General features: G+C 34.0%; 1 protein-coding gene, 1 long non-coding RNA gene and 2 other non-coding genes across 5 annotated transcripts in view; 1 reads left to right on the plus strand and 3 right to left on the minus strand.

Annotated features, from left to right (window-relative positions):
- Positions 1-233: 233 nt before the first annotated feature.
- LOC123707947 lies at positions 234-5100 on the minus strand. Its single transcript, XR_006753560.1, has 3 exons — positions 5012-5100; positions 4121-4201; positions 234-3363 (listed from the first exon to the last, which is right to left on the minus strand). It is a non-coding gene; the product is annotated as an uncharacterized LOC123707947 (long non-coding RNA).
- A 97-nt stretch (positions 5101-5197) lies between these two features.
- The window catches only part of LOC123707948 (prominin-like protein), a 39036-nt gene continuing 16371 nt past the window's right edge, over positions 5198-27862 (minus strand). Inside the window, exons 2-19 of one of the 2 annotated variants that reach the window (XM_045658285.1) lie at positions 19716-19854; positions 19403-19528; positions 18476-18663; positions 17896-18060; positions 17279-17400; positions 16815-16838; positions 15938-16091; positions 15068-15237; positions 14089-14201; positions 13722-13826; positions 12927-13068; positions 12478-12684; positions 11723-11911; positions 11263-11397; positions 10899-11057; positions 10513-10634; positions 8004-8054; positions 5198-7321 (exon numbers count right to left, since the gene is read on the minus strand). In XM_045658285.1, coding sequence (XP_045514241.1) covers positions 7054-7321; positions 8004-8054; positions 10513-10634; positions 10899-11057; positions 11263-11397; positions 11723-11911; positions 12478-12684; positions 12927-13068; positions 13722-13826; positions 14089-14201; positions 15068-15237; positions 15938-16091; positions 16815-16838; positions 17279-17400; positions 17896-18060; positions 18476-18663; positions 19403-19528; positions 19716-19854 — 2579 coding nt within the window. In that variant the 3' untranslated portion in view covers positions 5198-7053. Of the gene's footprint in view, positions 7322-8003; positions 8055-8075; positions 9120-10512; positions 10635-10898; positions 11058-11262; positions 11398-11722; positions 11912-12477; positions 12685-12926; positions 13069-13721; positions 13827-14088; positions 14202-15067; positions 15238-15937; positions 16092-16814; positions 16839-17278; positions 17401-17895; positions 18061-18475; positions 18664-19402; positions 19529-19715; positions 19855-27862 lie in introns of those variants that run through there. The other variant, XM_045658284.1, reaches the window with a different exon arrangement.
- Trnap-agg lies at positions 21348-21419 on the plus strand. Its single transcript has one exon. It is a non-coding gene; the product is annotated as a tRNA-Pro (tRNA).
- Positions 23254-23325, minus strand: Trnae-uuc. Its single transcript has one exon. It is a non-coding gene; the product is annotated as a tRNA-Glu (tRNA).

The following is a 27862-nucleotide window of genomic DNA, read 5'->3' on the forward strand; positions in this document are numbered from 1 at the left end:
TTTTTGCAATATACCTACTGAATAAATGTGATACCAAACACAATAAAGGTGATACTTATCATTTAGATGAATTCTGTAACATAAACGGACTTTCTAAACCCGGTAATCTACTTACCAGTTCGAAGTTCCCAGGCTAAATCATAAAAGAACAAAAAAACGCGGTATCGTCATTAGAGTGAATACTTTTAAAGATATAAATTACCATATACTAATAAATAAAACGCACGTTGGAGATAATCATATTTATTTTACAATCCTCGATACATACGTGGCACAGTCCAAACAGGACATTCATAAAAAAACTTTTCGTTACAACTACCACAACATAACGTATAGGTACATCACTCGATTAGCTAACACTGAACTTAATCAGACCATTGCCTAAAGATCTTTTTCATACATTAATTTTATAAGCCTTACCCATAATATCCATACCCCTTAAAAATTGAGTTGACAGTCTTTTAAGGGTTTTTGTATAAAAAAGATACCACAATGACCTAATCTCGTCTGAACGTCCAATTTATACTTCAATAGATATTAAACTCTACACACGTACTAGGGGATCACCCAAAACTAAAAATAATACAAGGAATCTTAGACATTTTGTGACTTATATAACACAAATGTGATGTAAATACGCCTTTAGTTCAAAACTCTACAAAAAAATATTATCAAACGCAGCCAGCTGTTTGGAGACAAAGCCTATACACACAAAGTACCACAAATGGAGAGTCCTAATAATTGAGCAGTGATATTTTTCTAAATAGTTATTTTTTCCGACAAACTGAGCTTTTACCAATCATAATAACTTACTATTTATTCTACAAAATGAAATTATAAAGATAGCTACGTATTACATAAAAAAATAATGCTCAAAAATAACTAGCGTTTAGTAAATTATTAGAATGTCATTTGCTCTTTTTAAATAAGTCAAAGTTAAAAAGTAAGTTATTAAGGTTGGACTATAAATAGAGGAAGACGTGCACCCTTAAGAGATCAATTAACCAAAAAATGGCAATTCACAAACGACACCCAAATGCTGAAAAGTGGTGAATTATTCCAATGCGTGTTTGAAGTTTGAAATCCAGCAACAATATTATTACCTCCCAACACACCTTTTAGGTGAAAATATTTTTTGGCATTTTCCACGATTAACTTACGATATGACACAATCAACATTTGAACTTAAAATATAGATAAAATTAACTAAATAGGATATAAGGCCAGTTATAGACTAGCACTAACCTTTTAAACTAGAGTGGGCGTGTCTTGAGAGTATTAGAATATTGGCGGGTGAACACGCCCACATAGCGATACAAACTTAAATTTATTAAATTCAATAATAAAATAGTCAAATGACTTAAATCAATGAATAAAGAATACTATTTGTACATAAACGTGCAAAACCCAGGCAGTGTTAAAATAGCCATAGCCTGAAAGAATGTTATTGTATTTGTTATTATAAATTTAATTTTTCTAACTAAATTTGCATGGAAAATCATTACCACAAATAATTTTGCACGGTTATATAATATATAACGGGGTAAATAAAAAGTCCTCTAAAATAATTTGACTGTACCTCTAGATTCATATCTATCACTTTAGGGTGAAATCGATCTAGACCTAACTAAATCTAGACAATATAGTCTTACGAGTAAATACAGTATAAGGTTTGGCATGGCGTCCATCACATCCCAACACTTAATATACGTTACAACTTGACACTAACCTAATTTTAAATGCGTTTCTAATCTCGTAAGTGATGTTTGGTTACGAGAATTTTTGGCACTTATTCGCTACAATTCTGACAATTATCCTAAAAAAATTAATACGAGCTTTTATTCCTGCTAAGTATACGGAATTTCTAGCGAATAAACGCCCCCCCACCAGTACACTCATAAATCCAAATCTACAGCTTTTCTTACCACACTCAAAAAAGTGCAAGATTCAAAAAGGCTACAAAAATTTTAATAATTGTAAGTGCTTATAAGAAAGTTGAAAAATCACCTTTACCACCCGATCCTAACAACGACCTATCTAAATAGGTATCTAGCTACGAACTTTCCGTTAACTAAATCTTATAAGCCCCTTACGAAAACCTATAGAACACATTTTCAACGCTAAGTAAAGAACCTCTGAAATTGATATTTGTGCGGGAACCGCGAAACACGTAAAGAATACCACAAACTTAAAGCGAAGATGACCTCAGGTCACAACATCACACAATATACTCTTGAGCTAAGCGCCTCAACGTCTTCAGACTTCACTAATTCGGAAACAAAGTTGGCCTAAACATTTATCACAGGAAATCCGAAACCCTCGACACCTCCAATTTATTTGACAGATTTAAACGCGTCGTCCAAATGTGTCAAATGACACCATACTTTATCTATGTATGTAAACATCTGATTGAAAATTTTTCATCATCTCACCACCAACATTTTTCTGAAGAGGTATCGGCGCATTAAAAAGATAAATCCGCTAACAGTTTGAAAAATACAGGACAGTCGAATTATGGCAGTTACCGTGACGATTGGAACAACATCATTCCCACATACATACTGAATGCGATCCCATCCTTATATTTAGTACTAATAATATTAAGTCATTGGACAGCTATGAACGGCAATGGTTAATGAATTACTTATAAATTCTTATATCGCTTTTGGTTGGACAGCTGCCGAGATCCGAGCTCCGTAATATGATCGGATCAGTGTCTTTACTATTACCTTCTATATTGATTAAGAATATGCATAAAAGATTTAATATCAAGAAAAACTGTCCAAAGACCCTTACAGTACACTTAGATAAATTACTAAACAGTTATAGATGACATACATCAAAGTTATCCTAGAAAAATACTTTCTTTCGATGCGCGTTAATGGACCGAAATTCCTTATCTTGCAAGTGCAAGCAACGCTTTATTGATTGGAACAACTTGAATTGCACAAATTTCCACGAATGTTTAAAATTTAAGTGATTTTTTGTTAGACTCTATTGTTGATGGCCGGTATAAACGTGGCCAAACACACGAAATTAAATTACGTTCCATTTTATCTAAATATTCTCTATGAGATAGACTTCTTTAAAACAATAAATTTCAAATGAGAGCCTACTCAACAGGAGGAGGTAAATTTGTATGAAGACTACGTTAAAAATACGTTCAGATGAAATTCGTGCAATTGACGCTTTCAACTCGAATATGAGACAAATACAACTACGACATGGAAAAATATGAGGTTATTCTATAGATTTATGGGGTTCGATTGTCTGGAAGTGTTGTACATACGTTGTGTGGAGATCGGACTTAGTACTTCAGTAGATCGTCGTCCAGTTCTGTGAGCGCCAATTTACTGTCTATCACTGGAATAGAGACAAACATTTTACTATATAATAACATTTAACACGTGCACCGAAGAAATCATTTTTTTCTTATTAGTAACTGTATACATTTATGAACGTCAATATTACAAAGATTGGGAAGTCTGAATTTACATTCTCTACCCGTAAATCAAGGGCGGACACGTAAACTCGAACGAGTTGAGCTGGCAAGAAACCCTCGCTACTCTTTTTAATCGAATAGTTTTTTTGGTTTACAAAGGAGTGTAAGAAACTGTGATCATTGCTTGCATTATCAAGACACCATGCTTTTCTTGATACATTGAAAATCAAAATAAGGTAAAAGCAACACGTAAAAAGTTTTATATGTAAAGTATAATAGTAATTGCACACGGTTTTTTAACATGTATAAATACATTCACAACTAAAAATGTAATAAAATTTCACATACAATTTAGAAGATTTGGCTTTAAGCAGCGATAGACTGGTTTTTTATAAAGTTCATTTCTAAACTCTCATCCCTGAGGTTGTAGGTTCGATCTCCGGCTGGGCACTAATGGACTTTCTATGTGCGCATTTAACATTCGCTCGAACGATGAAGCAATTCGTGAGGATACCGACATGTCTTAGTCGACAGTGTTGACACACAGGAGGCTGATCACCTACTTGCCATTGATTACTTAAATTTAAAATTTATTAAGCCTAGACCTAAAAAGGTTGTAGCGCCACTGGTTGATTTTTTTCTTTTCTAAGAATATTCGCAGTATTTTAGAGGACTTACTTTGGTCCGGGATAGTAGTAGGGTGGGGGTCGCTCGTACTCAGTAGGTCCGTGGTACCTTGGCAGTCCTTCCTCCCAGTGTCTGTAATCACAACGTACCTTTATATTTTGTACGTATCTATCAACAAAAATAAAAGTTGTGACGCGTCAACTAGGAATGTTAATTTACATAAAGATAAGTGGGCGTACTGAAGAATCGATGAGCATTAAAAAACACATGGAACTGTTGAAAATGTTCTTAGAAAGGCTCGGCCAAGAAAAAAAGCCAGATTCAAAATGGTTTTTTCGCCTGATGACCTGAGAATCATCTCGTCATGACTGATACTCCGAAGATTAGTGGAAGCTAAAGTTTGGAAGAATTGCTCGAAAGGTACCACTTCTTACCAAGCTTTACCGAAAGAAGCGATTATGATTCGCTTAAAATATATTAATTAGACGGTGCAAGAGTAAAAAATAGTGTCATTTTCAGATAAAACAAACTATGGGTAGCGCTTTGTTAGATAATTATTTTACTTATAAATACACAAGGAATAAAGTCAAGCACGGTGGCAGTAACATTAAAGTTTGGGAGTGTTTTTACGGATGTGGAATTGGACCCGTTCGGAAGATTGAAAGAACAATTGATCAATTTGCCTGTATCCTGGATCTTTCAGGGTGACAATGACCCTAAACACGCGGCCAATAGCGTCAAATGTTTCCTTAGCGAACAGCGTATATCCGTTCTAGACTGACTAGCAAATATTACAAAGAAAGACTCAAACAAACTTAACACCAATCAAAACGAACTAGATGAAGCATGGAATTCAATCCCAAGAGTATATTAGTAATTTCTGTGTCAATTGGAATCAAATTCCTGAGATATGATAATGGAATTAAATAAAGAGAAACTTACTTTGGCGCCATATCATTATATCTGCGCGCGTGGTGTGCGTCGAGGGGTGGCGCCAGGGCGACGCCGGCGCTCTCCGCCTCCCCCCTGCGCCCCTCCCTCCCCTCCCGCGTCTCGCGAACATCGCGCCCCTCCCGCCCCTCGCGTCTGTTGCGCCCGCTTCGCTTCTCAGCCTTGTAGGCGCTGAAAACATCCTTGTTAAAGCACGCTATCACGTCGTACGACTCTCGACTATCAAAGGTACGGTTTGTCCTTAAACGAGATTGCAAAAAATTTAGGAATAAAAACATGACGACATTTACGTACAGTACGAAATGCACATTCAAAGAAAGTAATAGTGATGCATAGATGAAATGGTTTCAGTCGTGCTTTAAGGGCTGTTGCTGTTGACATAGACTAGTCAGTTACGCGGCGTGGCTCTATCTGATTTTCATACTTATTTTCATTATATTTATTATATTACGAAATTATCAACTCCGTCTCCACTGTAGGAGTAGGTACAATGATCGTAATGTTATAGGGCTAATAAAAATTTGTTAATTTTCATACATTCTCAATTACAGCTAATCACAAAGAAATAATGTTAATGTATTAATAAAAGGGATGGCTTAAGTCATTCTAATTCTTGGCATGACCTGTTTTGAAATCTCGTTCAAGTGTAATATTTAATAAAGTAGTTTAAATATAAAGTTTATAGTCGGAAGTCGTCAACAAAAGTCAAACAATTTTTATATAAATAAAATAATAATAGCGGGATGCATGCTACATCAAGACTGCGTGCCTAATGGAAAAGTAAAATAAACATGAAAAGAACGTGAAGAAAAAAAATTACCAACCAAAAATCAAAAGAGGTTAGCAAATCCAGCCATTTTAGTATTTTTTCCGATAGTAAAGACACACCAACCACAATTATTTGTACATGCAAGATAAAAACAAAACAAGGTAAATCACGAGTTAGTTACCACATTGTGCTTGAACTCCTTTCCGAGATATGGGCGTCTAAAAATGGACTTTATCTCCTTATAAATAAAGTTTATTTCTCTACAACAATATGGCATACAGATTCAATAATCTTAGAACTAATAGATATGGCCACAGACAACATCGAAAGATTACATGATTATGATCTAACATATATACAATTCTAAATGTGGAATCTAATGAAACCTATCAATTCACTGCAGTGCAATCACATTTAAACGTAAATGAGATTATAATTACTCCGTTACTTACTTACGTTATATAGTACTAATTGCTAGCTTAAACTTAGGTCTATGATATGACAGTTTAAACATCAAAATTGATATACAAGATAAAATTACATCAAAACACCGTATCAAAAGCTACTATTTGTGCTTCAAGACAACATAAATATATTAAGAAAATACTCATAATTTGTATGTAGTAAATGTAGTTTCAAAACTTGTACAAGCGTTTCGGTTAGTATTTGGTAATATTATTGAAATTTACCATGACTAATAATTTAGCTAAAAGCCTTTAAGATGCTAAACCCTTTTTTTAATTTTTTAATAGTTGATTTTTATTACAATGGAGGAAATGGATTAGCAACTTGAAACTTTCTATTAAGCAAATAGCAAAGCGATTGTGTTATATGGACGTATTTTTAGAAGCTTTTTATTATAATTGTTACAAAATACTTCTATTAAATATCATAAGTCTGATCTGCGCGATAACGCGAGATAAATTCAACGAATTAGTTTGGAATTAAGCAAACAGAGAAATATACATGCGTTTAATTTCGGAAAACTTGCTACTATCGCAATATTAGTTAACAATTGGAAGACTTTCAACCAAAATTTGACCATGTCTACGTAAAATTGGTCGATTTCATTGTAATCTAACGTTGTGGACATCGCGGAAGCTCACCTTAAAGTTATATTATTTCTAACGCGTAAAACCTACTAAATTCCTTAAGTCACAAAGTGGAATGAGCATAAACATAGAATCAAATTCAATAAATTCACAAGTAGAAATACATAAATTACGTATTACGTCACAAACAACAAGAAAAATCAACCATGGACTTATTCGGACTCGTGAATGCCCGATTCATTGTCCTCATCTTTAGCGTCGAGACGTGTCTTGAGATCGTCAATGAGGGCCGCCGGAGGGGGCAGAAGAGCACATACGACCTCCCCCTTTCCTCCCACCACGAGCTGAGTACGTGATTGCGGAGAGCCGTCTCCTGCATCGCTGTCGACAAGCGGTCCGTCACTGTCAGCTGCGGCACGGTTCCTGCCCCTCCATTCGGCGATCTTCCCTTCGATGTCCAAGGTGCTTCGCTTCGATCCACTGCGCACCCCGCACCCAAAAATTACGTCAAAATCGCGTTCACCCAATAAACATGGGTATCATCGGCCATCAATCATACGCTCTTGATGATGGCGTTCGGTCCCTAACCATCAACGGAAACAACTTAAAACAACTTAATGTAACGGATTAAGGCTTGTGTGGGACTGGTTAACATGCATTTCGTTTCCGAATAAACCTCATTACAACATGCATTGGGCCTTTTACAATCATATTAGTATGTTGCTGGCTTTATTATGTTAGTTTTCACTAAACGAAGAGTCGCTAATCAATTTACAAAATTCCATGCGTGCATTAAAACCATAAACATCAATGAAGAAGAAAATCTAAGTTTACACATTTGTTGCGGATACATTATTAGCACATGCGCTAAAGGCAGGGAAGACAGGTGTGTAAAGGTAGAGTGACTTTTAGTTCCCACGAAAAAACATTTGTTTATCATTAAATTTGTTTCAAAATATTTTTAACTTCTTTTAGATATTACCTAAAAACATAAATTTCGAAAGAACTACAAGAAATGCTAAAGCATTTCACAAATACTACTACAACGTATTTTAATCCCATAACTAGCATGCACACTAGCGCCACCTATTGTAAGCTTAACCCCTTTAGTTAACGTGGAAACCAAACGCCACGGCGTAAGTCTCTAGTGTAGGGCACTTACTTGGCAAGGGGTATGTTATCGCGGTCCGCGTACGCGTCATACAAATATTCGCTGCAACAAACAGACAAGGCTGACTATGGATGTCACGCGCTATGCCAACTCAACTCAAAAGCACTAAAACAGCTTTACGACTCTATGAGTCTAATATATATTCTATACAATTCAAGAACTTCTCATTTTTGTAAAAACGTATTAACAAAGTTGTGTGAGTTGACGAGTTTGTTAATTGTAAGTTTCATAGCGAGTGGACGAAAACTTCAGACATCACATGGGAAAAGAGACATTTTTGTCACTTACAAACATAATATCGATTGAAATTCAAAAAAATGGTTACTGAAATATGGCTACAAGTACTACATTGTCTTGTGTTCATAAAGTTTACAAGAGTGACGTCAGTTGATATAATCGTGTTTTTGTAATGTATCAAAGAAACGTAAAGAAAAAAGAAAACAAACAAATCCATACCAAGGATAGCTACGTTATGAATATGTACAAATGGATTGATGCATTGCGGATGGAGTATTATGACCGCAATGTAACTCGACAATCATGTATGGATCGCAAGCAATGTAGCGGGTACATGCTCAAATTCTAGTTACTGGGAGTCTTTACATTATACAACAATGATACGATAACACGACGTCGATCGGCTCATTGGATACATGCATTCATATCTCTACGTTTATCAAATCTATTATGTTGTTGGCTACGTTTTTCAAAAAAAAAACTATAAAAACACTAAAATAAGGTTTCATACTTATAGTTTTGGTTAATAAGGAATACTTTCCAATGAGCCAGGATATTTTGGTCAATGCAAGCCACTGTAGGGTCAAAGAGCGCACAACACGAGCTACGACAGTAATTATTACACCCGACAATACGCGCTAATCCCCAATGTCGAAATAACTCAAACAAAAATGTAAAACACCAATGAAACTAAGTTATAAGGTAAATTTAGTCCTTCGAGCCGGAGTTTTAAGAAGTTTGCATAAAAGCGATATTGTCGGGTACTATACTGTGTCGAGTATGATACGGTGTTAGGTAAGTGCAGTGTTACCGGAGTTGGCGCTGCGTCACCGCCACCAGCCGCGATTACGGCACATCGGCTCGTACTCGCTGCCGAGAACACCATCAGGTCAGACATAGATATACAAGTTTTTTGAAAACTCGTTTAGGTTTCGTGATATTACTTAGCGGACTTATTGCTTATAGGAATGTTGTTAGCACTACATTTCTTGAATGCATGATAAAGGTAATTTTTAATTATTAAGAAAAAATCTTAAAGACTTTAAACGGGGCCCGGACGGTATAAAAACAATTATTGACATTTAATATTATATGGCGGTGAGTAAACAAAAACAAAATAAACGATGTACGTACTAAAAGGATTAAAAAAATAGAAATTATACTATTGGAAAACCTTAGATGTCATTAGGCATAATAGTTACGTTTCGTTTAATTATACGTCAAACCATAGTAAAGTCTCAGCTCTTTAACCACACAATGACATGCTCACATATTAAGTTAAAAAAAGCAATCTGACTCTGTCGTATACCGGAGTCACGATGTGTTAGAACGAGAGAGAGGGATTGTCGTGTTAAGTGCTGGTAAGACAGCTCCAGTGTAGACAAAGTTTCCCCCTTTCTCTATCTCCATAGAGCTCTAGATGGCCCAAATAATAAAAAATGTAAATAAGGTTCCATTCACTACTAGGATGAAGGTGCACAGCAATTAATTTACCATTGACAAACTCATACAAGGGTTAAAATTTCAGAACTCATACGAAATTATACGATAACTAAAATTAAATTAATATATTTAGGAATCATTTGCAGTCTTTGAGGTGCAAAATATTCCATAACGATGATGATGGCAGATGAATGATATCTTAGAATTCAAAAATAAAACATTTGTGTCACAGCACTTGCATTTTAAATTATTCAAAAATCCAACAAGAAGTGCTATGATTTTGAATAAAAGGAATATGCTACATTTATATTTTACTATCATTCGTTAGTTGTAGATTATTCCTCCATAATAAAATAATTGAATCTGTTTGTTCAAGTTTCCAATTTTCAATTACTGTTAGTTCACACACATTTGGTATATGTTAGCACAAACTATGATCAAAACAAGTTCAATCACTTTATATGACACAAAATCAAATAATATTCATGTATTGTAGAGTGTAAAAGAATATCGATTGGAAAAATACAATATTTTCTTTTGTATGAGATGGTTTTATTATAAATAATGTCAGTCAAAATGATACTAATGTTGTCACTGTATTTGAACGTTAAGACTAATAAATCTTTGAAGGCTGACACACGTATTTTTGTATGCGCCAGATCAAATCTATTTATTTTCATTAAAAAAATATATGTCATATTAGAACTAATTTCGTGTATTTTTTCTGTACCTTTCAATAGGTTTTAGATAGTGTAGGTATGTTATATTGTTCAAAGTTTACGTGTATGGTGTACGTGTTTTACGTATATATTATACGTACGCCTCAACAAGCGGTCCCGGATATGGATCGGGATGTCGGTACAGCCGGGACAGTCGTTGAGCGATGACCATCAGAGGCACGAATAGTAAGACGCACCAGGCCAGAGATATCCAATACCCATGCTGTAATAACACATCAAAAGATCCTTGAAAGACGAAAGGGTGACAAAAATAGTTAAAGTTAGTCTTCCTATAAAAGTTTTTTTTCAAAATTTCCCAAATGTAAATATTACTCAAGTGTCCGATTTATTTTTTAATATTGTATTCGTTACCCTGTTATCACTTTATAGATGAGATAAGAAATAAGAATACACCAATTTCGCCCTACTACTTGCCATCAGGAATTGTGACGTCTCTGTTAATTTTATTAAAAAAAGTAATACAAACAGTAGGCATGAGAACAGCACGGCAGACGGAATCCCTTGTAGCATTAAAGGCATTCGAGAGCGGCTCGCATCGGCCGACCTTTGTACGAGCGGCTGCCACCACCAAGCTCAGGTATTCTTGAAGGCGCTCACCCACTACTTCAGCAAATTCACGGGTCAACTGAAACATAAATTTGCTAATCTTAGAATATGATTAGAACGATTGTGACACTTGTGTAGCCTCGTTGTATTAAATTTCACTAACGTAAAAAATGACTTAATATTAGTACAATACGATAAAACTTTAATTTATATACAAAATAAGAAAGGCTGTTTAATGTACAATTATAATACAAAAGAAATCATTTTTAGTGATTTATACTAACATTTTGTACCAAATCAGGGCCTTGAGTGTTAAGGAACAATTCGACCTCAGTTGTGTCCCTGATGCGGTACTGAATGGCTTCCTTTAGCGAAGATTGATTGAAACGGAGGACATCTCGAAGTTCTGTTGCCGTTTTCTATAACAGATGTTGTGTGATATGTTATCATATACTAAAAGAAGAAAATTGTCAATAAAACCTACTATTATAAACAATTTAAGTCGAGCAATTAAGACGAAAAATTGGTGCACCAAACGGCTACGAAACAAACAATCGAAAATATTTATTTGAAAAACATAAGTATGAAATTCCGGCTCGAAGGATCAAACAAAAATCTTATTACAATAAAAACAAATGACGGTTGCTGTGCTTACATTTAACGTCATTAAGAACTAACTATTATACTATATTATATTTAATTAAACAATAAATACATAATCAGTTGAACTATAAATACAATTACATTTAACTGAGCAGTATGTTCCAACATCGGGTTGACAACATCCCTCTGTAATAGATCTAATTGGTCAGCGGCTTCCCTCAAACTCCTGGCCACTTCCCCATACCCCGCTCGTCCTGTAAGGGATCTCGCCGTTTGCTGTAGTTGGGACGATAGTGACTCTAATGGTAGAGAGGTTATGTTTGTTTCCAGCTGAAATTTTATATGAAATGACGATTGCGCACTATAGTAATTAAGAAAACATTAACATAATTGTTGAAGTAGGTACATAAGACGGAATGTCAGCTTTATTGTCTATAAAGAAAAATTATCAATGTAAAATATTAACATGCAAAAACTAATCACAAATACAGACGCTGTTAATATGTTGTAAAAAGCTGACATAGTACCAAATGGACTAGTATTGTTATTCTAATAACTTTACACGTGCACGTTTCTATAAAACATCACAGTTATGAATTCATTATTTTAATAGAGGTAGTCTTAAATAAATAAATTCTATCACCAATATTAACTTATGTAAACTCATAGTTTAAAAGCTGAAGGCACACAAATTATATAATTTCACAGGATATTCTGGATAATAATAAAATGCAGTCTAAAAAAGATAATAGGGTAATTTTAACGCTTGGTTGCGCCTGAATTTACGTCAGACTATGTCAGAGTGATGGATTAAACAAAGATCACATTCCGGCCCGAAGGATCATGACTTACAGTGTAATTATAATATGTAAAAAATAATAATTAAGTTCACTTACCGCCTCCAAAATCTTATCAAAATTGAAGTCAGAGAGTCCCGTATTAGCTAATTGATCTAACTTTGCCCTTGCTGCTGGTTTTAAAATACGCAAAGGACGACCCCGGGGTGGATAATCTGTTCTTAGGGAAGATACACGGCGACCCAGTTCTTCTTCTACTGATTTCTTAACTGCTTCCAGATCGTAAAGGCGGTGAAGATGTAGTACCTATGAAGAGTTATTACTTTTATATTTTCGACACACTGCACTTATAAGCCTTAATTACAGAGCTTAGATGTTTATTGATACTAGATTTTTTTTTGGTCTCTCAACGGAATCTATTATTTATAAACATCAAAATGATTTATTGACCACACATGCGATTCGAACTTGGCTCGCTAAAGTTCATTCACTAGAAACGTATATGTACAAAGTTGGAGATTTAATATTAAATGAATATTGATTCTCACCTCATAGACAGTCTTATTATGATGACAGGCCAGTAAGACTGCGGTGATATTAAAGTCCGGATCACTTTTATTGTTGAACATCACATTCTCGAAGTCCACAAACGTCTCTACATCCGCAAATAAACGGTTATCGCGGGGCTCGCTATACAAAAATATAATATTTTTTAAAACTGTTACTGCTCGTACAATACAACACCAATATAAAACTTTAACACGAAAACTGTTTACATCGTTAGTCACCTGATTATTCATATATCTGTTATATTATGAGTTTTAACATTTATTAAATATCGCCATATTGTAAACTGATTAATTCTAAGACCGGCATATATAGCTAGCGATTTTAGGGTGAAATTCAAAGTCGAGACTAAGTATCTTCCACTTGTCATAAACAAACGGATTTGACATACGGTAGTCATACTTAGCGCTAGGCATCGACCCTTAATTCTTCCCTTAGACAATTTTGGTATCCTAATACAGTTAGTACAGTATAGTATCTAGTTTATATTAATATAGATGGAAGAACTTAATCAACACTAGACTTATAAAAGTATATACAGAATCTATAGTATATGAATGTTTTTTTTTTTAATGTAATAGCAGGCAAACAGGCAAGAGGCTCACCTGATGTGAAGCGAAACCGCTGCCCATGGACACTCACACCGCCAGAAGGCTCGCAAGTGCGTATACGTAAAGAGCTTTTTTTAGTAAAAAAATGTAAAAGTTTCGAAGGCTTACGATTAGAACTATGCTTTACTGATTAACTGACGTAGAAGTAACTGATTCAACACTTACGTCAAAGGATCGCAGGCGAATCTCTGTGCCGTGACGCCGAATACGAAATAAATCAAGATCATTATAGCGATAAAGGCACCCATAAATAGCGTTATTGCTATACCACTGTAAAGTAAATTTCATAGTTAATAAAATTAATTAATAATTTGGAATTGTTATTTTTTAAAACAACAAGCCTTCGCTTGTTCAATAGCTATACAATTAAAGCGTGTCACAATTTTTTTTTTAAATTGCATGTCGCAATGATAGCTTACATTACTGTAAAAATAGAAAAATAAATAAGAGGCTTAATGTTTTCATTGTTTTGGTACTTAAATTGATTTAATACCCGAAGGTATTTAATGAAAAATCCCTGAAAGAGACCTACCACAGAAGACAAGTAGATCCAGTTCCTTTGTTGCAGCAATCACTTGTGCCGTACACGTCAGGTCGTTTACCACATACACCGCACAAAAGACCCCACGACATCACTACCACAATCTGTAATGATCAGATAGTTATAAAAGCTAGAAAGAACAAGAACAGACAGTAACTATAGATTAATGAACGTATTATTGCAGTGTTTGCCTACTGGCTTCAGCGTGCGACTCTCATACTCAGGTCTGAGGTGGCTTCAGCGTGCGACTCTCATACTCAAGTCTGAGGTCGTAGTTTCGATCCCCGGTTGTGCACTAATGGACTTTATTTCTATGTGCGCATTAAGATTCGCTAGAACGGTGAAGAAAAACATCGTGAGGAACCCGACATGTCTTAGACCCAAAAAGTCGACGGCGTATGTCAGGTACAGGAGGCTGATCACCTACTTGCCTATTACATGAAAACACTGATTTTTTTATACGAAACATAAAGCTATACAATAACAAGCAAATCTAGCCTGGTCCTCGACGAACTTACTAACTTCAAATAACCTTTATTAATCAAGAAGACATTAAAAAGATAACGGCGTTTAAAGCGTTTTTGGAGCGCACTACCGCAATTGAAATTCAAAACCCCCAAATTTGTTATACGTGTATGAAAGTGGCGAAAAACAGGTCTACTACTATGCAATATTAGAAAACTTTAAGTTTTTGATTTCAATTTTATAATATTTTTTTGTGTTGTAAATATTATTCTTAAGGTTGGAAATAAATAAAGGCTTAATAAGAAAAATGTCCTATGTCAAAAATTTAAGTTACCGTACGTACCAATTAGCCGATAGCTATATATTTTTTTTTAATACGACCCAGTTGTACTGAGATTAATGCCTTCAAAGAAATTTTTCAACTTCATAATATTCAATATCAGAAATTATATCAACAATAGTGGAAGATCTAAATTTTAACGAGAATCTCTCACTAAAAACTCACCAAAAGCAACACAGCTGCAGCAGCCTTTGACACATATTTGCGATACGGCGCGTACCGTTCTATATAATCGCGTTGTATTTCATCAGTTTTGACGTTGACTTGAGCAAGTTTCCTGCTCATACTGCCTGCTGCATGTGTGATATTATCTGCTACATTTGCCAAACGCCGACCTATGAAGAAATAAAATAATTTGTAGAATTCTTATTACATTCAATATGTAGTCTGTGCGGAAATATGGCCGTCGTGGCTAGATCAAGTTAAGTTTTGAACATCGACACGTCATTGTACTTTGACAGAAATCATACTTACTGAAAAGAAATATATAATTTGTGTGTGTATTGTGCATTTTTTTTAAATGTAATAGCAGGCAAACAAGCAAGAGGCTCACCTGATGTGAAGCGATACCGCCGCCCATGGACACTCACATTGCCACAAGACTCGCAAATGTGTTGCCGGCCTTTCAAGAATTGGTATGCTCTTTTCTTGAAGGACCCTAAGTCGAATTGGTTCGGAAATACTTCAGTGGGCAGCTGGTTCCACATAGTGATGGTGCGCGGCAAAAACTACCTTAGAAAACGCTCAGTTGTGGAACGACGGACGTCGAGGTGATACGGATGGTATTTTGTATTTTGCCTTGACGTCCGGGTATAAGACCAAACAACTCTTCTGAACACTCCCCATGGTAATATGAAATGACGAATTATATTAGTTCGGGATCTTGTCTTGCTGATTCTCTTTTTGCACAGACTAAATTCAACCACTCCCCTACGACGGACTATATCCAAAAAGTAGTTATTGTGTTTAAAATTTGACATAATTTTCAAACGATAATCGTATCGAATAGGTACTTAATAAGTTCTGTATACGTACCCGTATCAGTGATAGCGTCCTGGACCCTCGGTATGTGCTGGTCGACGGTCTGCTTGATGCCGCTAAAGACTTCCAACCCAGCTGCTACGTCTTCTTTTATACTACTCTCTAGCAGCGAGCTGACGTTACTCAAGAGATCTGATACGTCAGGTATCTGTGTTAAAGACAATTTATAAAATATTTACCATTATTGTATCTCAAATTAAAATGTACGAAAAAATGTAGCTAATTTATTCTATGTGCGTAGTTTTAACACCTAATGAAGTATCCAAATACTTTGTATTAAAAATTACGTGAAACGTACTAAATAAGAGTAGAGTAATACATGGGAATGAATGTTATCTTTAATTTAAAACTATATTAGAACTTAGTATTTGTCTTTCGTTAAAATAGCTTTTACACATTAAGAAAAACACTTTTTGAACGGATTAAAGCTATGTATTATTATTAAAAACTTATAATTATTTACATAATTCAAAATTTTAACGATCACGTGGTCACGGTGACAAACTTCAAAAAGTTTTTCTTACTGTTTTCTTTTTTTCAGTAAAATTTGCCATTTGAACTTTTGGAATATGGTAAACAATCAAAAAATTTTGTATACTACATAGATAGAACAAGTTTCATATTCGAAACGGTTTTTTTCCTTAAATCTGTATATTATCTACAATAACTATAGCGCAAAAAATAATGGAGGCAACTTGGCAAGATATGTATCAAATGGCGGCTACAGTCTCCATACTATGTGAAAAAATACAAAACTTGTTTTTTGGAACATATAAAAATTTACCACTTCAATATGAAATTATCTATTTCATAACAAAACCCAAACTTGTATTATTTAAATATATAAATATTACTATATGAGAATACATACCGTTGGAAAATATTTATCAAGCATCTAATCCAATTGAATGCATGAAATTAAAATGATTACTTAACACTTCATATAAACAAGTCGTTAATCCTGTCAAATCCTTAATATTTCTTTAACATTTGTGCGTCTAACATCTAAAACCTATTTAACTATGTGTTTCAATCAATGAATGAGATTTCCACTTAATTATTATCGATAAAATTAGCATTTTTGGAAATCGACTTTTGTCTTCCTGGGCCGTTACTCTGTAACTTCCAGTGGTGGGAGCGAACCTTACTTCAATAATGTATTTTATCAACATCAGCATCCCGAATATTGAGAACAACATCAAAACACAATAAATATAAGATTACAGTATCCCTGTTGGTATTGGAATAATACTTTAATGTCTATTTTGTATGTCTTATTGTTATGTATATGTTGTGTATAACCTGACAATAACTTTTACTGAATTTGTCAATTACCATATTATATTGTATTTCGGTGCCTAACTGTCCAAGTCGGTATTTCTCTTGCAGCTTTATACATTCCTTTTCCTGACAAGCCACCAGTGTACGATGTAGCAACGCTTTAACTCGGCGTAATCCTGAAATTAAATAATCTTAATAAAAGCTGTATATTTTTTATTTCATGTTAAAAACAATTGGATTATACATTTATATTGGCTTGACTTGAGATCAATTGTGTACCTGCCAAAAGTTTATAATAATTAATAATTCATAAGGGTCGGTTCACATAATTACGTTAGTATGGAAAAACCCTGGAAAGTTCACACTCAACCGATGATAGTTGTTAGTGCGTTGAGCGTATAACGTCTATACAGTTTCCGTCAACATCGCTTTGGCCACTTGATATCCTCTTAGTATATAAAGGATGTACCCAATATCGAAATTTCCTTTTCCGGTCTTGTTCTAAAATTCAGCTTCAATTAAAAATTCATTATCACAAAACACAACCGCTGCGTAGATGCTAAACGCGTAATGTTGCAGGTCTATTTTAACGGACCCACTCGACGCAATTTCAGTCAGAATAACCCTATAGGAATTATTATCTTGAATTTCGTAAAAAAACTCTATTTTACCAGCGTCAAGTTCTTCAGCCTTCGATCGCAGCGCTGAAGTTGATTTCTGTACAGTTCTTAAATCCTCGGGAACTCTATCCAACTGTTGAACCATTCCATTCAACTTTTGCACAGACGTAGCGCTTGTGAAATCATCCAGCACTTTTAGCACCGTTTGACCGCTACCTGTAACGCAAATTTCAGTTCAAAATAAATATACATATAGATTATATGACTCCATTTAACGTATAAAAATATTTCATCACATGCTGAATAACTTCAAGATCAACTTTACGACCACAGACCACTAAATATACGAAGCTATCTATACGTCGCACATAATAAAGAACCCATGTCAACGTTAAAAACACTAAAACAAATCGTACTATGTAATAATCATTATTGTAGAAAAATTTTCTTGTATTTTTTTGTAGTGTTATTATTTGTTACACATATTAATTACACAAAAATAACACGAAGTACGACACTTTAGAAGACAAAAAATATAGTTTAATTTAAAAGGGGGTTTTGCTATTTTAATTTTAATATTGGAAAACAGAAATTTAAAAGTACCAGGCTGACATGAACTAAAGCCACTTACTTGTAAGCATCTCGTTAAGTTCCGCCTCAAGCTCCTTGTAGTTTGTGACTAGTAAATGTCTGGAGTGTGCCTGGGTGGCATTCAAGAATTCCCTAACGTCATGTACGCTTGATTTAACAGTCTTTGCTACATTTGTAGTACCGGTGTCTAGTTGAGAATCAGTCGCAAACGCACATACGACCCCGAATCTGGAAAACATGACTAATAAAGAATTCACAATTTTAAATTTTGTTATTGATGCCTGGGTTTTATTTATATTCTGAACTAGTCAGCCAAGAATATATATATAATTATATAATAAATATTCTTTAAGTCGCTTTATCTTATTAGGGATATCATATATATATATATATATATATATATATATATATATATATTATATAATATGATAAATATTTTAAGTCGTTTGATAATAATCTACATTAAGTAAGAAAACTATAACGTGTTTTTATAATTAAATACTTTTGTGTGGATTCTTAGTAGCTCGTGGTAACAAATATAACCTTTTGCTAAAATTAGCTTATGAGATTTTCGTTTCCGCAAAACGTCTTAGTCTAATCCTATTTCTTAGAACTTTTAGGGGTTCAAGCTTAGAATTTCCTTCATTAGAGGTATGTTTACAAAACTACTACACAGTCTTCATATAGAGAAATAATAAACTAATACTAATAGATTAATTGGAGATGTGCCTCTCCAATTAATCTAAATGACAAATAATTAAATGACTTGTGTTGCAGTGAAATGCTTTAAAAGACTATTTTTAATTGGTTTAGGTATTTATTTAATTAATAATTAAGAGATAACTAAATTACTAAGGGGGTACATCTGTAGGTTGCGTACGTACAGAACAAAGCTAAATTTATAGGCGCCTATGAAAAATTCGAACGAGAAAAATCACTGTTAATTGTAACTGAGTGAAAAACTCACAAAAATAGAGTAAGGAATCCTATAAGAACGATGGCCAATATTCCTTTGAGACATGCGTCGTATTTCCGGTCGAACGGCCTCCTTCTCCGACCAGACTTACACCATTGGCAACAGCACCAGAACAGGCTGAAAATAAAATATTATTATGAATAAACCTCTTGACCCGACAAATAACAAACGATGTCTTCAGGGGGTTATTTTTTGCTTTATACTTTAAAAAGCTCCAACAAATTTGAATTAATGTACTATGATAATATGAAAATATATCAAACTAAATCAATCAACTAATATTCGTAAAATTTAAATCACTGACCCCGTAAGTGGAAGTATAGCGACCAAGAGGACAAGAACGACAATCACAGCAACAGGGCCAGCGTAATGGGCTAGCAGGGTCTTCCATTTCTCATGCAGAGGTGCTACTTCTAAGTTTCCATCAGAAAACCAGACTATACCTGGAATTGAAAGAAATCATTTATTACACCGTCATTAGGAGACGAAAGAAAAACATTTATGGAAAAACATATGGTCTGTACTTTTCATGTCATTTTGAACAAACAGGATCATACGTGAGCCGTAAGTTTTAAACAGTTTTATTAAATTAAGTTACAAAAACATATCCTTTTAATTTACTGTAACAGTAGGCAAACGGCTCATGTGATGTTAAGTGGTACCGCCGCCCATGGACACTCACATTGCCAGGAGGCCCGCAAGTGCGTTGCCGACCTTATAAGAAATGGTACGCTCTTTTCTTGAAGGACCCTAACTGGAAACTGGTTCGGAAATACTTCAGTGGGCAGCAAAAATTGTCTTAAGAAACGCTCAGATGTTTATCGACGGGTACCGAGGTGATACGGATGGTATTTTGTATTCTGCCTTGACGTACGTTGATGAAACTCAGCTATAGGTATTAGTCCGAACAACTCCTCTGAACACTTAATGGTAAATGTGGTAGAAGATACTGAGAAATCTCACGTCCCTATCTCATCAAACCATGTAAATGATAAAACATCAGTTAAACGATTTTGTACATACAAACAAAGATCGATATTATTAAAATAGTGTTAGTTCCTAAGAAGGAATTAATACTATTATATAAAAGTAAACTGCTTCTGTACTAGCGCTTGGCATCCTAATAAAACAGGCCAGTAACTCTCCGTTATTTTACCGGTTTTCTAATAACTTTAATATAACAGTGATTTCACATACAGTAGCACAAAATCTATGGACCCTTATTCCAGAATGTGAAACGTATCAAGTTATGTATAAATTACTATTTTTTTTTAAATCATAAAGATAAAAAAATATTCCTCTATTTCTTAGTCTAATTCTTTTTTAAAACTCTTAATCTTAGCCCAAACAGTTCCAGACTGATATTCACGTAAAATAATTATTTCGCTTACGTATTCAATAAACTACCAAACAAATCGACTGGTAAAGAAAAGTCGTTCTTAATATAATAGCAAGGAAGCCTTAGTTTGATAGTGTCTTGATATTGAGCACATCGGACCAATTACGCTCATTTATTAATCTAAGTTCATCTAAACAAAATGTATTATTGATACCTAGTGTTATTTTATAAATTCATATGTTTATTCATTTCGTCCATGTTATAAACCATTCCATGCTATAAATTAGTTTGAATTTAATCCGTGTTTTTATTTATCTGGCTGGCCATTTTTAATGAAATGAATTATTTGAAAAGTAATTCCTTGGGCATTTGGGAAAGTCCCTTTCCTCCAATTTAAAAGTCAACATTAGTTAGAACATACAGAAATGTAATGTGTTTGATTAGAGATACGCAAAATATGAATGTGTATCTATTGATCGTATTTTGTAAATATGAGATTTTGTTCTTATATAATGTTTCAATAAATCATTGATATCATATAGTGTATATTAGCGACTGATGTAGGTTAATAAGCGAAATTTGATGCCCCTGCTAAGCGGCTCGTTGGTCTAGGGGTATGATTTTCGCTTAGGGTGCGAGAGGTCCCGGGTTCAAATCCCGGACGAGCCCGCACAATATTCTTTTTCTTTTTTGTCATATAATATATTTTCATAAAATATAAACTTCAAACTTATCATACTTTAACATAACGGTATAGTATACAAGTGGACCCACAATGCTTTGAAATTCTCACTCTACTGCACATTTCTCGCAATGTCAACGTTCGTGATATACTTAATAATAGCCATTATACAAGTGTTATTATCATAACTCTAATCACTGCTCCACTCGCGTGATTCACCTTGGCCGTGCCGCAACGGTGCCGTTTCTAACAACCACCATTGTTATGCTATCCTGGTAACAGTGAGTTACAAAATACGGCCAGTTAAATAATCACACGTCAATTGATCTTGGGAACAAAGTGCGTAAAAAATGCATTGTTTTGATATTGCAATACACTTTTTTAAGTTGGATAGTTTTACGTATTTGTTTTTAGCTATAAAAAATAATTGTTAAAAAATGACTAATTCTTTTGTAATTTATCAAAATGAACACATGTGTCTCTTTACTAAGACATGGAACATCTAGCCTAACTTCCGACTAATAGTTAATTTAAGTCTAACATAATTTGGTAAAATGGATATTTTATGAATGTAAGTTCCACTTGCGCTTGTAAGTCTTCAAAGTAATACAGCTAGATATTACAAAGTTCTACGCATCTTTTGTTCTTCCATTGTTCCTTCAGCTGTCAACTCTTTGACTGTGAACGCCATAGAAATTTAGAACTTCTGACTTTGAAAAACAGCTACATATAAAAGGACTGTTTCTTGTTTATAAAGTAATATCTAGTTTTCTCGAGGTCGTGTTTTCTAGAATAATTAACAACCGGAAATAAATCAATCGTACGTAGAAAGCTGAATTATATCTGTGTTTCATTTGATATAAATGGAAGTGCAATAGTCACTTAGTAGTACATGGGATCATAGCTGTCACTTTACTAATAACATTTCGTACTAGAAAACAGGTTATCATCATTTTAACTATCCAACCCACCAATCAAAGAGTTTGATTAAATTAAGTACAGTGGTATCAGACAGTCATGAGTAAGTTTTGGTGTAAAAGTTGTAAATAGTAGACTAATTCTAGACTAGGTCATAGTTTAGTTCTAAATTTAGTTAATTATTTTAATTTATTTAGTTTTATATGCTTACATTGCGGCCAAGGCAGTTTTATCATAATGATAAATTTCATTCATTAGGTTGCTTTGAGATACTGGTTTCTCTGTAACGCAATTCATCGAAACTTAAATTTAAATTTTCGAGTATAATTTTGCCCTATATAACTAAAACTACATATTGGAAAACTAATACATGTTAACCATTACAATCAAATAAAATCAAAACCGCGAAATGTATGCTAAAGTTGTGGCACGCGACCATTACGGAAATCGATTTATTATTGTTTATTAACGAAATCAGAGCAAGGCGAGGCTAACTAGACAATATTCAAACTGGTACAGTTCATTTATATTGTTTATATTAGGGCATGGTATTCAAATAAACCTAAAAAGAATTAATCGAATGAAAAAATAGTAAAGTATATGCGTCAGAAGCGATACTTATATTTTACATAACACAATAATTCTAAAGGTTCGACCCCGCACGTCCTCAACAAATGCCTGACTTGAGGAGTCCTCCATCCCTGAGGTCAACAAACCCTTGTCCTTTTGAACTCGCAAAATTTAAATTATGAATAAGTTAGGTTTATGTTTTAATAATGCAAATTTAAACATACACATAACATATAACTCTAATTTTAAACAACATATCATATAAAAATATTACTTATATGTTATATGTATAACTGTAATTTTTAAATTAAATTAAATAAAAAATAAAAAAATTTCCCGTACCGGGAATCGAACCCGAGCCTCCTGGGTGAAAGCCAGGTATCCTAGCCACTAGACCATACGGGAGATATATGTTAGAACATAATATTCGACAACACTCTGCAAGTAAATCAAAATAGAATCATATTGATTCTTGTATTTAGTGATAGGTCGCGCTGTTGCAGCCTGTTGCTATATGCGTCGCGTTTGGTAGGAGTAAAGCGGGCGTGTGAAGGGGGCTGAAGAGGTTGTGGGGGGAGAAAGGGGGCAACAGCAGCCCTTTGTGAGCGTTGCATTGGATCGATAGCCTGCGTCCTGTCTGAGCTAGGATACTATATAACTAGCTACATACAAAACATTATCTTCAATCATAAATTTTAACATTGAAGTATTGTGATAATTTTAGTTTATTTTGAATGTATTTTATACAATATCACTTGAAAGCAAGTATTTCAACTATATTGCAACAATAAACGTATGTTTCAAAATGTCAATGCAACAACAAATTGCATGCATTGAAGCGTAAATAACGGGCAATCTTTGAATCAAGTTAACTGGTTTTCGCATGACTAATGCACTAAATCAGTTATTAAGCCATATGCATGAATGCCTTAAAGGTACACGAATGAGGTCATATGGAATTTTGGTAAAGTTGTGTTAGTTTTGTAATACTACAATATAACTTAGAATATATAATTAACTAGAAACACAAAAAAACTGAGATTATGTTTATAAAAAAACGTATTTAAATAGAAACGATCGTAATCCAAGAAGCAGTATATAGTTATCTTGCTGAATATTTTCTATACGCGATGGAAGGTTGGGGACCTCGGGATCGGGACTACACGTCATACTTCTATAGCACAGTTCAGATACTTCGTCTATAGTACACTTCTATAGTAATATTATAGTTATCAGCCTTCCAACAAAAATCAATAATAAGAAAATCTGTGTTTGATTTGTGAACATACATAATTTAAGAATAACTAAGGTAGCAGATGTCACAATGGAAAAAAACTTAAGTGGAAAAGGGCAGGGCACATGATAAGAAGAGAAAAGTGGAACAACAAAGATTTAAATTGATCCCAAGGTACAATAAAGGGAATAGGTAAAGAAGATTTAGAAAGCGTATAGACCAGATTAAGAAAATAGCACATTGCAAAGAGTGTCATAGTGCAGACAGAAATGGCATCAGGGAGTCCTTTGTCAAAAAGGGCACACCAAGGAATTATTATTATATATTTTTTAAATACAATCTTCAAATTGTGTAATAAATAAATATTTAAGGAACCATTTACTTTCGGAGATAATGCAAAATATTTGTTCCTGATTGCAGTTAAATTGTGTCCTCAACAGTGAAAGGCATCTAGTACCCCGGTGAAGGCCACCTACTCCATGTTCAACTTAGTCATCGATATAACTAATTTCTAATATCACCGTATTATCACTCTAAGAACTCACCGGAAACAGTATTTAATAGAACATTATAAGTGAAGTAACAAAAGTTTTTAACACATTCATTTTAATTGTAGTGTATTTGTTATGTATGTTCAAGCATAAACAGTCTAATAAATAATAGTAACAATAATACCACTTTGATTCCATACTATTTACTTTACAAAATACGTATCAAAACGGTTGTGAGTTTTATGAAAAATAATGAAAGTAAAACATAAAGAACTGATACTGATAAACAATTATATTATTTTCATATGAATTTCAAGGCGATAAGTAATCAGTACTTACGTGGAATTAATGGCAATTATTTTTATCTAATATTGATATAATTGTGAATCATTAACAGTAAAGTTTTTGTTTTTATAAACCGTATAGATCAATGTTTCCCAATTTTGTTTGTATCACGCCCCTCTTAGCCTTTCTAAAACTTATGTGCCCTCCAAGTTTCGTACATAATGTTAAATAAAAAAATTGAATAGTTCATTTAAGAACCTTAAACGAAAGGAGGAAATCGATAGAAACCAAGAAACAGTAAGTTAATTTACAAAATATAATGAAAAACGTCGAGTCCATTTTCGCATTACCCCCCTTAACAATCAAATTGCCCACCTGGGCGTAGGCCTGGTATAGAACAAACATAATGCCATCTTAGTAAGGCATCTATAATAAAATAGAAATGACAAATAAGACAGTAATTTATTAAGAAAACACTTTTTAAACGGATTGAAGCTATGTATTATTATTAAATTAATTAAATATAAATACATTTTTTTTTGTCTTCAGTCACCGTGACCACGCACGCTATAAAGCACGCGAAATGTCGGAAAATTATAAGTTTTTATAATAATACATAGCTTCAATCCGTTTAAAAATTGTTTTCTTAATGTATGTAAAAAGCTATATCAACAAAAGACAACAATAATAAGTAATTTATTATCAACACATTGCCCAATTTTACAAATGATTACTAAGAAACATCGTAAGCTGGAGAGAAATTATCATCATAGTTGCCAACTGTTTGTCTTGTTCATTTCACCTCAGCTGTATCAAACAAAGGGAAGTCGGCGACATCACTTAGGCAGATGAACCACTTCAGGGGTACCTGACTCTTCATATTTTCTGGGCTTTCATATTTTCTTTTGACTTTCGAAATATACGCTTTTCATAAAACTCAATGTAATTTTACGTTATTCAAAAATCCCGGTTGACCTACATCGAATTTAGCTGATTTCGTATACAGACTTGCTTCTCCCAAATCTCTTACATCTTTAACCACTTCATAACTCCATACATTTACTAAAAATCTTAAGCAACATCTTCAAACCTGTCTTATGCTCGAACTGCAACTATACTTCTTGTGTACTAAAACTATATTAAGAGTATATAGAATTTATTACTTTATCTGTTATCATAAGTATATGAAATGGAACATAGTAACTGCCGAAGATTCAGGGAATTCTAGTATCCCCTATATTAAGATTCCCAGTGTACACTACACTGGCTGGCTAGTGCACTTTTTCATCTTATTATGTGTAATATTTTTTTCAAATTTTTAAGTCGAATAATCGGTTATTTTTAGGTGCGGTTTGCGATATAGTTAGCACGTGGCGTGAATTGTAATTCGTTTGTAACAGATCAAGGTCAAATATTGACATGAACACGTTTCAGACAGATTTCCACCTTTTGCGCGATTTAGATCTATTTCCATTCAAACATAAATTTTAATCAAAATCGAATCTTAAAAATACCTTTAATATGTTAATTTGAATTAAGAATTATTTCTGGTCTGGTCTCTGCCCCGAATTCAAAGAGGGTTCGTTAATGAAACTTAATAAAATATAATTAAGGCCTAGTGGTTTAACGTTAATCAAAGGCGACCTACTGAAATTAGAACTCTGCGGTAGGTGAACTGTAGGTACATAAGCTAACTGTAACTTTCATATCAACAACGCACAAAGAATTGAAGTTTTGCATTCTTACATCATCAGTTGTCACAAACAGATACCTACGCGCTTCGATATCGGGATAAGGGGTTGTCATAACAACTGTGGTAAAGCGGTGTCCATGAGACACTTGAATAACTTTTCATTTCACACGAATTGTCAAAACAATTCTTCAACAATTACTATAAAATGTACGGCATACTAGCAATGTTTTAATGCATTTGTGCTTTTATGTTTCTCTAGTTATCTATGACTAAGAAAGCTGACCTAGTCTCATGGCACAAATTGTGCTATCCAGGTTAAGTATTCAACAATACTCGGTAGGATTAAGGGTAAGAGGTAAAGTGAAGCCCTCGGTGAAAATAAGGTTTTCATAACAATAACAGTAAAATCTTAAACGTGAAGCCTATTAGATATACTTTCTTAACGCATGGTTTATATAACTTCATTGCGATTTAAGTCGTTCAAAAACATAAAAGTTATCAGTGATCGTTTATAAAAGCGTCCTAAGAACGAAACATCTTTACTTAATGCATTGAAATCAAACACATGAATAAAGAAGTTAATAACAAATTATGCCATAATCATAAAAAGACGCAATTATAAATTTTTCTTTACACGCGAAATGGATCTTAACCACGAAGGTAAAAGCTAGTAGAAAAAAAATTCATTTCATACCTAAGACAGACCCAGCCAACGAAGTATATAGATAAAACAAGAAAATTGGAAATGTCCAACATAAGGAAGGAACTTCTTCAATAAGCAGATAAACAAGTGAGAAAGAGAAAAATATAGGTTTGCTCTAGACATCGGGATTTTTATAAATATCCATAGTTAGTATCGACATCATGTGTAATTGTAGACTCCCACATTTTACAATACACATTTATTTATGTGTAACACTTCTGCAATAAAACCAAAAGTGATCCTAAAATTTCATGTTTATGGACGACGATGCTCGCCCACACCGTCCTGGCGACGTAAGAAGTTGGGTCCCGGCGTTTTGACAAGCTCGAAGTTCTAACCTAAATCCAATTGAGCATGTCTGATAGACAAGTAAGAACAAAGTAACCTGCTCCACAAAACATCAGGGAGCTAACAAGAGTCATTGCAGATGAGTCGGAACGTTTTCCTCAAAACGTTATTAAAAGCATGCCCAGAAGGATTCAAGCTGTGAGTTTGGCACAAGGAGGTTTGGAGGTCACACTCGTTATTTGGTTTTT

Source organism: Pieris brassicae, chromosome 4, assembly GCF_905147105.1.
Source record: "Pieris brassicae chromosome 4, ilPieBrab1.1, whole genome shotgun sequence".
Taxonomy (NCBI): domain Eukaryota; kingdom Metazoa; phylum Arthropoda; class Insecta; order Lepidoptera; family Pieridae; genus Pieris; species Pieris brassicae.